This window comes from Babylonia areolata, chromosome 27, assembly GCF_041734735.1.
Source record: "Babylonia areolata isolate BAREFJ2019XMU chromosome 27, ASM4173473v1, whole genome shotgun sequence".
Taxonomy (NCBI): domain Eukaryota; kingdom Metazoa; phylum Mollusca; class Gastropoda; order Neogastropoda; family Buccinidae; genus Babylonia; species Babylonia areolata.
Window position 1 is genome coordinate 15950255 of NC_134902.1, and position 14948 is coordinate 15965202.

Genomic DNA, 14948 nt, shown 5'->3' on the forward strand with positions numbered 1-14948 from the left:
AATTTAGTGCATTGGTGTAATTTGTTTCAATATGTGTTGATGGATGTGTGAAAATATTTAAGTGTGCACATCCATATATGCTTTGTGCAGCAAAGCTAATGTGTGTGTGTTTGTGGAGGGAACTAATTCTGCTTGGCACAGTATTTCTCCCTTGCATGCAGCCCTGTCTTTTTCATTTGCACATACATCACTTGTCTGCAACTAATTACAGCAAGCGCAATATAGTGCATTTGGTGTAACTAATTGTTTCAATATGTTGATGGATGCATGAAAAGATATGTGTGCACATCCATGTACGTTTTGTGCAGCAAAGTTATTTTGTGTGTGTGTGTGTCTAAGTGTGTGCGTCTGTGTATGTGGCTGTGTGTGAGGTACACACATGTATGGTCTTGTTTGTATTTTTATCAGTGATCTCACCACAATTTCTTTAAAAAAAATTTTTTTAATAAAACAATTTTTGAAAAGTAAAATCATAACCCAATATAAAAAGAACACAAGTTACAACTTTCGTCGTAAAATATTTTATTCAGATATACATACATAAAGGGTTTGACAATCAATGGACAGATGAAACTAAAATCACCCAGTTAAAAGATCATGACATGATGTGGCCGGTCCACGTTCTACGAAACACGACTCGTGTTATACCACCGATCTCTACACACCCAGGGAAGGGAACAGAGAACTGGCAGACATATGTAAAACAGTGGTTACTATGACTGTGTGTTTGGTATCACACAAATGTATGCCATCTCATGAGGACAATGTTGTTCTGTGTTTGAAGGCAAAAACCACACACTTCTAATTTGTTGTGGTGTTGTCCCTGGCCGTCAGTGCATATATTACCACCATCTGATTTTTTTTTTCTTTTTTTTTTTTTTTTCTTTTTTGGCTGATGTTTTTATCATTTAGTTCCCATTACTTTAACCAATCTTGGTTTATCCTTTTTTTTTTATCAAATGATATTCTAAACAAGGATTATTTCTCAATGCCAGTCAAATCTTCCTTAGTGTTTCCACAAAAAGGTGGGGGTTTTTTGTTGTTTTTTCATGTTGAATGGGTGCTTATACTTACATGTTTATCTGCTGGCAGTTTCACACCTACTAGTAAACAAATACAATCTCAATCTCATAACTTCAGACAAAGCAGCGAGAGAGAACTCAAACATTGTTAAGGAATCCAGCCACTCAGGTCTCACATTAGTTATCCACGCCACTCAAATGACACGCAACAAACTGAAGATGAATCATGGCATACAGCAAATGAAACTCAAAAGAGATATATATATATATATATAATCACACATAGATGACACTGCTCTACCCAACATCCTATGCTAATATTATGTTTGCCACCACTAAATATATGGAGTTCCACTACACTGAACCTATAATTATACCCAACAATTAAATGTTTTGTTCTGAAGCAAATGAAGTCCACACGATGAGTACAACATCAAGATTCTCTACCAGTTTCTCATCCACAGTTGCAGCAAATACCATACATACTACCGTTCTTGATAGGGGTAGTATATTACACACACACACACACACACACACACACACACTCATATACATGTGCATGCATACACACAAACACATGCATATTTGCACACAAACACACACACATCCACAGACATGTAAATTTCTTCATCCGCTCTTTCACACACAGACATAATGTCCTGAAGTATTGAAAACAGCAAAACAAATTTATCATCATCTTTACTAAAGGCAGCAAACCACAAAATCATTGTCTTGTTCCCAATCAAATAAAAAAAAACGATCATCTATAGTGACATTTGAAATTAAGAAATCAGTTGAGTTATTTGAATTTCATATTCTCATGGAAAAAACAAAACAAAGGAAATAGTATAAAAATAAATAAATAAATTAATTTTAAAAAAGGCGTAAATTAAATCATACTGATTCACAGGAAAGCAAAAAAAACACCCCCAATCGAAAATCAAGACCTCTTACATTTTGACCTTGAAAGTGGTACTTTTAAATCATACACAGGGTTACTTGTGTGTGTGAAGCAGGTTTACAAATCAGTACACACATTACAACACTGGGCTGGTTATTGACGGCAAAGAAAGAAAGACCTACACACAAACACACACACACACACATACACACACACACTGACACCTCCTTCCCCCTCACCCCCTAATGCTCTTCAAAGCATAGAATCAGTACATTGTTACATTCGGTTCTTTTCACCTTAAACTAAACAGTAACTTTTCTCATGTCAGTTGAAATAAAAAATGCAGTTGAAATTTTTGTTAGTCAACTGTGGCTTGGTTTGGCAACTGCCAAGAGCTTTTGGAAACATTGCGCAGTTTAACATTTCTGCTCAATAACACACACACACACACACACACACACACACACACAGTTATCCTTCCATGAAAATAACAAAACAGGATGGATAAGATCTGAGCACAGCCAATGCTAATCAGAATTACCTTGAAGTGCCTAAAACAAACGCGCAAAATGCATGTGCATCATCAAGTAACACATGAAAAATGTTCAGATTTAAAAGATGGGGGGAAAAAGAGAAACAGAGACAGAAAAAGAAACAACAACAAAAACAGCTAGAGGGAATTCTATATCTGCACAAATCAGATTATTTGTAAAGGCTCCATGATAAATCTAAAATGCTCCAGAACTGAATAGGTTCCATTTCAAGTGTGTCCAGACAAAACATAAATAAATCAGACCAAAGCAAAATTCACACAGTGAGCTAATGCTGTTTGAAAAGAACATTGTGTGTGTGCACAATTATGTGTGACAGAGAGGGAGAGAGATAGACAGACAGAGAGAGTAAGAGAGAGGTTAGGAATGAGAGAGACAGAGAGAGGAAGAGAGATAGACAGACGAAGTCAGAGAGAGGGACAGAGAGTGTATGTAAACATACGAGTACTATTAAACAGCTTGACAAATGACACTTTGTTTCTTTTTTTAAGAGACCGGTGCCTGAAACCAACAAACTATAAAAACAACAAAGAAAATAAAACAAAGCAAAGCAATGGCCCTTTACCACAAAACCATACCGAAGGCAAATCAAAACTGCAGCAAAATAAATTTCCCGCAGAAAACTTCATACAAAAATTTCTCAAGCACCAGAACTCCACTCTTTTGATTAGTTCCTATTTTACATCATTTTTACCATACAGTGAATACCTGGGTCATCAGATAAACTCATTGTTCTTTTTCCACCACCACCCCTAAAAAAAAAAAAAAAACAACAGTAAATAATAAAAGATCTAAAGAAACTGAGGGGAAAAAAAGAACTGTAGATTTCGTTAATGAAACCAGATCGAAATATATCAATATCACAAATCTGTTTCTTCAACAGTAGGGAAGGGTAGGGATAGGGAGGAGAGTGGTGGGAGAGGTAGGGGTGAGGGGGGTGGGAGGGAGGGGAATAAAAATTGTATTATTATATTAAGTCTCAAGAATAAGAACATCTCTCTGATTTCAACATCACAAAATATACAAATTACTGAGGATATAATATGCCAACAAGAGGTGACTAGGTACATAATGTACATGTTTGGACCAAAAACAAAATTAATATAACAACAAAAACCAACCAAACAAATAAAATTTAAAATAAAAAAAAATCAACTATCAAACAGGAAAATAAAACTGCAGAAAATCAAAATTATAAATAATTACAAAATAAAGTGGAAGTGAGGGGAAGAGGTTACAAATCTGAGGAGGAAAATAAAATTCAAAAAGAGTGTCAATCACTGATTCACAGAAAATCATAAAAATCAAAGTGTTCATAAAGAAAGAAAAAAACATCAATTCAAATAATATCTTTTACGTATCACAAACAAACCAAAATCATTTTCTTCTGTGTATAATCAAATATCAATAAATCCTCGAAAAAAAAAAAAAAAAAGTTTTGAAATCAAATTGCACAATATTACATCATACGTGTCTGTTACTGGAGACAGCTGAAATAGTTGTGGGCAGAGAGAGAGAAGAAAGGTTGTTGTTTTTTCATCCCTTGCACAGGTTATATTTCTCAATACAGAGACATATACACATCATAAAGGCTTGGTTTGCCTTTTTTGTTTGTTTGGTTATGTTTGTTTTGGGTGTTTGTTTGTTTGTTTTTTGTCGTTTTGGGGTTTGTTTGTTTTTTGGGGGGAACAGGGGGGGACTGTTTGTTGTTGTTTGTTTGCTGGTTTTTTGTTGCATTTTCTTTTTATGGGAAAAGGGAAAAAACAAAAAACAAAAAAAAACCCTAGAGACTGACAAAGGCAGGGAACAGAACATGCAGACAGACAAAGACACAGAACTATATATATATGTAGTATGAAAAATACAGACACATCAGAACACAAACACATGCACACGTGCTTCTGTCAATATGTGTGCATGCATGCATGGGTGTATGCTGTGCATGCAAGCAATGCTTCGTGTGTTTGCGTGCATGTCAAAGTGTGCACATGTCATGTGCATGTATAAGCACATGCGTATGTGTCTGCATGGAAACGGACAGTAATATTACTAATAATACACTTCCAAACCAGACAATCATTTTGTTTGAAAAGGCAGTCTCCTACACATAATAAACCACAACATATGAATAAACAAAATATAGTAAACCGTGTCAGGCTCCACACACTGTTCATGAAATAATGAGACTTTGCCAACAATATATTTTCATATATATATAAGTATACAATTCAATACACTGCCAAAAAAAATATATATACAGGTCTACACGAATAGAATCAGTTCTGTTTCCTGTTTTGGAAAGTCCACCTATTATAATCATCATCATTATGCTGGGTTTAAGCAAAAAAAAAGCATTGTACTGTATACAAGTGTGTGCGAGAGAAAGAGAGAGGGATGGGGGTGTATTTCTTTTTGTGAGAGCATGTATCTACCTGTGAGTATATCTCTATTATATATAAGTGAGTGAGAGAGTGTGTATGTGTTCTTCAGTCTCTCCAGAGATTGTGATTTTAGACAACACACACACACACAAAAAGATCCATGTACAATGAAACAAGAACCTAGAAGAAAGTTAATTGTAAACTTAACAAAATGTCCAACTGGACTGAGAAGCTTGTGTGTGTATGTGTGCACATGGGGGTGTGCAAATGTTCAGCTATCATTGTGATGTCTTCCCCCTTGTACAATGAATAAACACAAGGCTATGATCACCAAAACGTCTCTCTCTCTCTGTGTACCCCCACACCCCCTCTCATTTCAAAGCATTCTGTCTGCCAGCCAGTAATTAATTCCAACAAAACTGTACAACAAATGTAGAAACATGCGCAGAAAAAAATGTCAGAGACTCACTGCAGTATTCTATAGCGCACGCAATCCAATTTCAAAATGAGAGCATTCAAAATATTCACATTTACTCACACACATGCAGAAACGCATGTGAACGCGCGCACTCACACACTCGTGCACATTTGCATACACACAAAATGTCTTCTAAGTTCCTGGATGCAGCTTGTTAATCTCAAAATTAGTTCACCACCTTTAAAAAATGAAAGTAATTGAATGAAGGGGCACACACACACACACACACACACACACACACTGATCAAAAAGAGCTCTTTTTTTTTCTTCCAACCCAAATTACTAAATAACTGAAGCCGAAGAAACAGAAAGGCCAGAAATACAGTGAAAACAACCTGATGTAATTCTCAAAACACTGCAAATTAGACAGCCACTCACACTGGCATGGAAGAGGATCCTGCACTCCAGTGAAGAAAATCAATGATTGCCAATCGCTTCTCAGCTTGTCTCCTGTCAAACATCTTGTCCAACAGAAAGAAAGGGGGAAGACCAAAAAAATTCATGATAATAATTTCTCTTATAAATGTAATTTAAAAAAAAAATCCACCCAAACTGCAAACTGCACAAACAAGTGCGAGAAAGGTTATTGGACACAGAGATTTCACCCCCTCCATCCCCCACCCACGTCTTTGATCCCACTCACCCCTCCGTCACCACCCTCCCAAGAGATTAAAGTATGTATAACAAAAAGTATCAACATACCCATTCCCACACACTCATCTCCAAAACCTGTAAAATGCCCTGTGGACAACAGCGCTGTGATCACCCTGCTCCACAGCAAAGCATGAACATGCAACAGAAACCAAACAAATCTGTCAGCATTATCATCATCAATCACGACAATAGATGAACCGTCATTTAGACAAGCCTTCACAGTGAGGGCCTAGGCAGAGCAAGGATGTGAATGGAAGGGGGATTCTTCCTCTTCTCGATGGTTTATTGTCTGTTGTCTTCAAGGCGATTTAGAGACTACACATCTAAACTGTAACATTATGGGCAGCCACAAAGAGCTGGAGAAAACATTCTTCACCTGAGCTGGACTGATGGTGTAGCTGTGAACGCCAAGGAGAAGAAGAAAATACTACGCATTTACTCGGCTCGCACACACACGGAAGGGAGGAGGTGGGGTGTGGGGGGGGAGTAGAAAGATGAGGGAAGGCTGAGGGAGACGAAATGGGAAGCTGGTGGTGGTAAAGTGGAGCGTGGGGTGGAGGAGGCAACAGTCATATTACAAATACAAGGAATTACTACTACAAGTTCCCCATCGCAGAATGGAATGTGACCTCAGCATATGATGTTACAGATTGCCGGCAGTCATATCAATTCAATCACCATGATTATCACTGTCCATCTTGGTTCTCAAATCTACCGCCCCTGTTCTTAAACTAAATTGTGAGGACTGGACAGCCAAGCAATAACAGATACTGAAATAGTGCTGGAGCAAATACAGGTTACATTTTCGTAAATAGCTGAGAAGGGAGTGAATGTGTGGGTAAGTCATGACTAATATCATCAACTGGGAAGAGACTATGCATTGTGGCACTGTACAATAAAGCCCTCTTGTCTTTAGGAGACATAAATGTTTGCTGCAGTGTGTGCACATTTCTCCTTTCATTTTGTTTTGTTTTTTCTTTATTTTAAATGAGAGAAAGAGAGAGGGAGAGAGACAGAGAATAAGGGAGAAAGAGAAGATGGGCTTACAAGGACAGATTTACATGGGAGGATCAAAGGTGCCAGGATCAAAACTAACAGTTCTGATCATGATGCCAAGGAATTTGTATGTGCCGTAGCTTCAAAGTACACAATTTTACATAGGTCTGAGTTTTAAAAATACAATTTTAAAAAGCTTGTATGGTCTGCTTGCATGCTGGAAAAACAATATAACCTTTGAGTACATGTAGGTGTGTTCACTGTAAATGGCAAGGAAGAGCACTGAAAACAATGGTTTCTTTGTATCCATGAGATAAAAAAAAAAAAAAAAAAAAAAAACCACCTCCCTCTCCTCCCAACCAACTGTGGACTTTGTATACAGAAGTATACAGAAATGGCAAGGCTTTAGCACAAGAATTGCCAATGTTAAAGGATGGAGAAACACACCCATGTACATACACAGCAGGGGAGGGTGGGTGGAGAGGGGTTCCTGGAATTGAAATAGGTAAGGAGGGAAAGAGATATGGAGGGCACACTGGCACCTGCACACAAGGAGACTAATGGCACAGAGACAGAGTGTATATATGCTTGTGACCAAACCATCATCATCCTTCATCCGAGGGAGAGAGACACACACACACACATCACACAGCTCAAACTTTTGAAGTCTGACCTGCGGAGCCATCTCAGACACAGCAGCCCTCCAGGGAAACAGTCTGCATGATACAGGGAAGAAAAAAAAACACACAAAAAAAAACACACACACTTGGAATACGAATTTCTGCGGATGGAACTAGCAAGGCGCCTGTGTAGTTTTGTTCTTTCTTTTCACAGCGCTCCAGACCGTTGTTTTGCTACGCTGGGTGACGATGTGCCGGTGGTCTTCAGTGTGGGATGGTCTAGTGGCAGATCCTCTCTGTCATCTCCCGCTGGAATGAAACAGGTGGATACATCAACACATCAATCCATCAATAACTGAGGATGGATGTATAAACACATCAATCCAATAATACATGAGGATGGATATATCAATGAAATCCATCAATCACTAAACAACCACCAATCAATAATCATCAAACAATAACCAATCAGTAATTTCAATCAAGTAGTAATGACAGGAATGATAATGAATTTGAAATGTTAGAAGTTAGTGCACCCCAACCCTCAAATCACTCTGAATGGATATCAAATTACTTCCCTATTTTCCCTCTCTCTTCAAATTCATTGCATCTCAGTACACTTTCAGTATTTCTTTTTCTTATTCACATTCACCAGGCCAGGGTAAAATCAACAGATAGTATTTCATTTTTACCTCAGCCAGGAAACTTTACAGCAAGAAAAACACAAGACTGGTTGATATCTTCATTATCTGATGGTTCACTAATAATAATTAAGTATGCCTCCGAACAAATCATACAACTTTTATAACTGAACAAAAAGAAATGTCCTGACAGAATGTACCAAAACTCTGACGAAACTTAAAGATCCTGATCCACAAAGCAGAGAGCTTACTAAACACCAAACCACACAAGCACAGTTATTCTAGTCTCACAAAAACCAACACTCGCAATTATCCAACCAAAACTTCTGCTCTGACAAGCTATCTTCCTGTTTGAGAACAAATGAATAAAGAAATAAAACTATTCAAAGAAACAGAACAAAGGGGGGAAAAAGCTAAGCATTTTACCAGGGGTTCTAGTTCCTTCTTGTCAATCAGGTTGTACTCTGTGACGAAGTAGTAAAAATGTTTGTAGCACGTGTTGATGTGAGCCTCCTGCAACAGCCCAGTCTTTCTCCATCACTTCAACATCTCTCTAGTTTACCACAACATTTCATGCCATCATTTCCAAAGCATCAATAGCACACAACAACAATCACAAGAAAAAGTGTTAAATAAGAAATAAGTGCTGTTACTTTTTATACACAAGACAAAACACAATATTTCAAACCACTGCTGCCTTGGCATACAAATAGAAGGGTATAGAGAAATAAAACCAAAGTCTCCTCTATGTCATATAAAACAGTTACTATGAAATGGTTTATTTTTTACACAATTAACAGTGTTAATGTGTAATGTGAATGTATGTTTCTAAATGCTGAGAAAAATGAAAGAAATACACAAAAAGGAAATTGTAGAAGTCTACCACAATATTGTCCACCAGCTTAAGTGGTCTTCCTTTCTCATGCTACAGGCTGTGCCAAACACACACACACACACACACACACACACACACCCACACCAAAAGCAAGCCTTTCGAGTGTGATCACAAATGTTTCAGACTCCTTCATCAGACACTTTGACACACAACTGCTTTCTATATTAAATGTTTCAGACTCCTTCATCAGACACTTCGACACACGACTGCTTTCTATGTCCCCTCCCCCTGTCCTATCTGGTGACTTCAATCTAGATAAACAGTAGTGACTGTATTCATGCACTGAATTTACAACAGCAGACTCAAATCAAAATTTAATTCACACTGTCATATTCTCACCAAAGCACTTTGCTTATTGTCATACACCTAAAGCCAGGCAGACGTTTCATGGTACTGTTTAGGAATGCTTTGTCATTTCACAACAAAAAAGGAAAAATAAAAAAAACATTGGATTTCTGGGTTGTCCTTGAACAACTGTGGACCTGAATACAGCAAGTGTCTCCTTTCAAGACTGTTTCTTTTAAATTTGTAAAACGAACTTCTCACAATTTAAACTCTGGCAAAACCTTTTCACATTTAACACATTTTATTTTAACCAGAATTTCTATATAAATCCCTTTGGGTGTGCAGGCAGTGTGGGCAGTCCTCAAGACAGTTCAGCAAAGATTTACTCACGGCTCCCATGGCAACCAGCTTGTCGAAGTGGTGAATATAGACATGCACAAAGACGCGGAAGAGTCGCTTCAGAATTTTCTTCACCACTGAATGGTAGTTCTTGGGAAATGGACAGCCTGAAAGATAACAAGTATATAATAATGATTTCTTTTCTTTTTTTTTTAACACAAAAAAACAAAAAAACACCCTCTCTCCCAGGTGAGAGCAGTCCAAATAACAGAGAAATCTGTTGTGACAAGAGTAATACAACAAAATACAATTAATACTTTGCAACTGATACTCCACAAATACACCAGAGAATCCACAAGCTCTGCAGCAGTGCCTAATCAGGAATGAGACTGAGACTGTTTCAGTCTGAAACTGATACATTACCTCCATCATATATAATACAAAACTTCATATTTACCTCTTTTAAAATCCTCCTTTCTTCATCCGACTCGAGACTTTAGTCAAAAGAATCTCATAAAGCAGTAATGGTGGGATTCAACATGGTATGGTTCACTTTGGTGTGAAGAACTGTGATGGGAACCTTTCATTTACATCACTCTAAATCCAATCATTATGTTATTCTGCACATATTTTGTACTACAGTGCAGTCAACATTACTTTCTCAGCAATGAAAAGCTGGTCGTTTAGGGGTTTTTTTTTCTAAGTTTTCTTTGTATAATTTAGTTCACTGGAAGTAGTTTATTCACTCACAAGAATCTGACGGAAAAAAAAAAGTTTTAAAAGCCTGAACAAAATCTTAGAACAAAGAAAAATATCAACTTGATCTGAGCGATACTTTCGAACTGGAACAGACATCCCTAGTCATTATTTCTAAACAATTTTCTCAAACATGCACACGACAAGGCTTATAAAAATCAATCGATATATGAATTGTCAAAAAAGAAAACCAGAGCACTCCCAATATGACCGTGGTCATGCAGGATTGTCAACAAATAAAATAACAACAACAACAACAACAAAAAAACCACTCTCACACATACACACGTGCACACACACACACAAAATGCATAAACCACACTGAACAATATCAAAACACTAAGTCAACCCAGAAACCCTCCGTCCCACTCTTACCACCCTGATATATTCACCCTCCTTCACAATACAACTACCACGTCCACGCATATGATACGCACCCATCTGAACCGGGAAAATACTTTCATCGTTGATCTGAGACTCCACCCACTCCATGAGAAGAGTGATGTAGTGAGGGGCGGGCAAAGCTGTGGGCTTCTTGTAGTTCACCCCATCACACCAGTGGTACTCGTACCTGCAATCAGGTCTGGAGTTTTAGAGCCATGATGATATCTGCCTCCCCCCCCCCAACCCCCTCCACGCCCCATGCCCCCCAGATGCCACCCCATCCCGAAGGGTGGGGAGCATGGATTTTTTGTTCTTCTTATCTTAAAAGGGTGGGATGACACGAAGATAGGTCTAACACAAACATTGGAAATCTATACAAAGCAAATAAGAGAGAGATCTTATAGGGGAAAAAAATTGCAACCAAAGTTGTTGTTTTCAGTCAAGACAAAGGCGCACCACAAGCTGGGAGGCGCTAAGATGCAGATGCTTGGTTGAAGTTGTGTGTCTTTGTCTTACTAAACACATTCTGTGCCATAGAATTTTGTAAAACATTTCTCCTCTTGCCAGGGAAATTTGAGGAGTCAAGGGATTTTTTTTCCCCCTCATTCTAGTAACAAAAACTGTAAGAGATAAAGACAGAAAGGAAACGGTTTTTGTTCCCAAAAATTAATGTGGATGCTAAATCTGGGCTATTACCAAATTAGTTTTATAGCAGATCATTTTAAAGCGAAGAAAATAAATTTTGTGCACCAAAAAGCCTATTTCCACCGCCCCACAGTGACATCCAAAAAGAAAAAGGAAATACAGTTGGAAATAGCATGTAGTTTATCAGATTATATCTATAGAAGAAAATAAAAACAAACTATTAGTTCATAACAATCATAACTCTTGTAGACATGTACATATGAATTTCCACTGAGTCTGATTTTTGTTTATATATGTGTTTCTGTCCAGTGAAGATTTCAGGTTTTGTTGCCTAAAACGTTAACGTTATGAAGTGTGTCTCCCTTGCAAACATCTAACCATCAACATAACTGTTCAGCACCTGTCTACTCACACCACCTTCTAGATGAAACCCACTGACTTTACCTGGGCCCTCCGCTCATCGTAGGACATGACTGCTCTGTGCAGTTCTCACACACTGTGCCGTACAGGAGGTTGATGCGGTTGAAAAAGTCGACCACTGGAACAAATCGTGTCCATTTTTAGTCCACCGTCACCATGTCTGTTTCTTGGTGCAGTGTTTTTATCCCAATAAATAAATAAATATATATATCAGTGTTCTGATACAAATGAATGCCTAAACTGGTGTGCCTGGGATGCAAGAACTTGGGATTGTACTGTGTGAGTGTCACCACATTTACTGAAATAAAATCTATCTTTAGCAAATATAGCATATATATGTTTCAGTTTCCTGGAAATACTTCTTTTAATTCAGGATGAAAAGGGGGGCAGAGAAAACAATTGATATTCAGTTAAGAGATAAAGAATATCATTTATCTATGAATTGTTTATTTAATACTAAATGAATGTAGTCCTCTTTTGTAAATTTTACACAAAAAATGGAGACCTTAGTTTCAAGGCATTACAAAATGACTACTGTGTGTGTGTGTGTGTGTGTGTGTGTGTGTGTGTGTGTCTGTGTCTGTGTATGTGTATGTGCATGTGCATGTGCATGTGTCTGTGTGTGCGCATGTTGTTTTATCTTTGTTTTTTAGTTAACAAAACCAGTAAAAAGATCTTACCATGGACAGCAATCCAGTCATTGACATCCTCCCCAGGAGGCAGTTTGACAACTTCCTTCAAGTCGATGCCAGAGTTCAGTGAAGCATTTGCCTGCTTGTGAAGACTGAATTTCAGTGTGCCTCTCTCAAACCCTTTCTTTGGACGAAACGTCTGGTGAGGGAAAAAAAAAAATATATATATATATATATATATTTACTCACACAGCAAACTCAATTAGGAAAATGAAAGTCATAAATATGGATGAAAAATAATAAACTGTAGAAGTAAGATTTCAAAATGAACCCCCAAAAGTAATTTGCTTTTTCTTCTCTCACAAAACTTTAATCATGGGTACAATATAGAATGAAAATTGCACCATACACTGTTTATAATATAGTACCACATATTCATATTGTGTTATACAATTTCATGGGATTGGGCTCTGAAATGACACTGGTGGTGGGTGTGTTGTTATGGTCCACCTGGAAATTAAATGAAAATATTTTTGCACCGGCCACATTACCTATAAAATTAGCAAACAATAAGTCCTGAATTACACAAATTTGAAATGCTAGTCTCACACCACCAAAAATATAGAAAAACTATAGATAATCTTCTTACCATGCACCAAGGACTAGGGGCTAGCAGAAAACCCCACGAAATGAAAATTATCACAAGATAAAGAACTTAGATCAAGTTGGACTACACACACACACACACACACACACACACACACACACTTCTTCATTCATACTATCCAAGGACAGGTATTAGTTGAAGGTTTTCCAATACCTCCTTTTAACAGCAGCATCCAATCATGCAAGGGCACTTTGACTAAAGGAGTAAAAAGAAATCACTGCAAATTCTACAACCACCCAGTCTTTTGGATGACATGATAAACTGATGGTCCAATTTGCAGCATGCACTTAGTGCACATTACAGAACCCATTGCAACAATAGGGTTGTCCCTGGCAAAATTCTGTAGAAAAAAAATGTACTTTGATAGTGAAAACAAATATACCTGCAGAAAGAAAGTTAAAGAGAGAGAGAGAGAGAGACTCAGAGAGAGAAGGGGCCCCTGATGGGATCCCCTGACAGAGCTCCCATATCCTGAAGGTGGACCCCACTGAGATGGTAACTCCTGCTATGACACTGATGGTCCTACATCCCTGAACACAGGTGTGGTTTTGACAAACTGGAAGGAAGCATTTGTCAACCAATACAGGCCTCACCAACCTTTCTTTGTAAGCAGCTGGATTAAATCATTTTAAAAATCCACATCTGTTTCTTCTAAAGTTCTGTATCTTGTATGTAGGTTTGTGTCTATCCATAAAATTTTGTATTACTATGTATGTATGTCACTATGTGCATGGGTGAGTAAATCTAAATGTGCATCCATGTGTGTACTGCTTTATGTCTGACTGATGTGTAATCATAAAACTATAGTAAAGCCCTTTGATTATCACTGTGTGACAGGTTTAAAAATACTAAACATATGTACTACCAATATTATTTGTATTAGTTTATTTACTCATTTACTGTTACAATGATCATTAAAAATATCATCTGGAATAAGCAGAAGACAACCCGAGCCTGTGCCCAGAACAACATGGCATTAGAAGAAGCCACCATGCAAGTCCCAGCCTACAGAGTTCATTGACAAGGCATCAGACAGAGTCAGAAGAACTTCAGACAGGAAACTAGGAAATCTGGACAATAATTTTTCCTCAGGTTTTTGTTAAAGTCAGCCACTGCCTTCCCTCCTGCTTTGGGCTTATGGCACATAAGCCACTTTAATCTAAGGTGGGCCCATCCTTACACCATTCTTGGTAAGGATGGGCATCTTCCCACAGGTGAAACCCAACCCATTTCTTTCCTCATTCTGTCTGTTCATGTTCATGACATATCACATGCCCCTTTCAAATCAATGTTATATTCCATGATGTTTTTGTTTTCTCCGCCCTGTTCTGTAGACTTATGCTTCTGGTTTTAGACCTATTTATTGTTCCCCAAAGCGCAGCAAAATCTTCAACTGAAGTTGAAGTTGACTGCCCTTTAGGAAGACCATTGGACCAGGAAGGAAGCAAGTAACTTACGGAAACCTCTAGTTTCCGTGAATGTATGTTGTCGCTCTAACGCAGTTCAGACACAAATGACACAGAATTTGTGAATACTTCTAAAACAAGGTCTAACTCATATTCTGTTTACACAAATTGATTACTTTACACCATGGATACGAACCCTGTCTCTGTCAAAGAAATTCTTGAAGGCCGATCTTGCTGCCGCCATCTTGCACGTTTAACAGAATAAGCCGTTAAAA

The 14948-nt window shown here is 37.9% G+C and overlaps 1 protein-coding gene across 1 annotated transcript; it reads right to left on the bottom strand.

The window, feature by feature from the left end:
- Window positions 1-505: 505 nt before the first annotated feature.
- On the bottom strand, window positions 506-14925 carry LOC143301610 (MOB kinase activator 3B-like). The gene is made up of 7 exons (XM_076616006.1): window positions 14870-14925; window positions 12649-12799; window positions 11993-12086; window positions 10957-11090; window positions 9815-9930; window positions 8671-8757; window positions 506-7912 (listed from the first exon to the last, which is right to left on the bottom strand). The coding sequence occupies exons 1-7, from the start codon at window positions 14915-14917 to the stop codon at window positions 7883-7885; spliced, it is 660 nt and encodes a 219-aa protein (XP_076472121.1). The 5' UTR covers window positions 14918-14925; the 3' UTR covers window positions 506-7882.
- Window positions 14926-14948: the final 23 nt, after the last annotated feature.

Coding starts and splice junctions, on each gene's coding strand:
- LOC143301610 (XM_076616006.1), bottom strand. CDS start 14,917: ATGGCGGCAGCAAGATCGGCCTTCAAGAATTTCTTTGACAGAGACAGG. Junction 12,800..14,869: donor ATTTCTTTGACAGAGACAGG/GTTCGTATCCAT, acceptor TTCCCTCACCAG/ACGTTTCGTCCAAAGAAAGG. Junction 12,087..12,648: donor TGACTGGATTGCTGTCCATG/GTAAGATCTTTT, acceptor GATTTGTTCCAG/TGGTCGACTTTTTCAACCGC.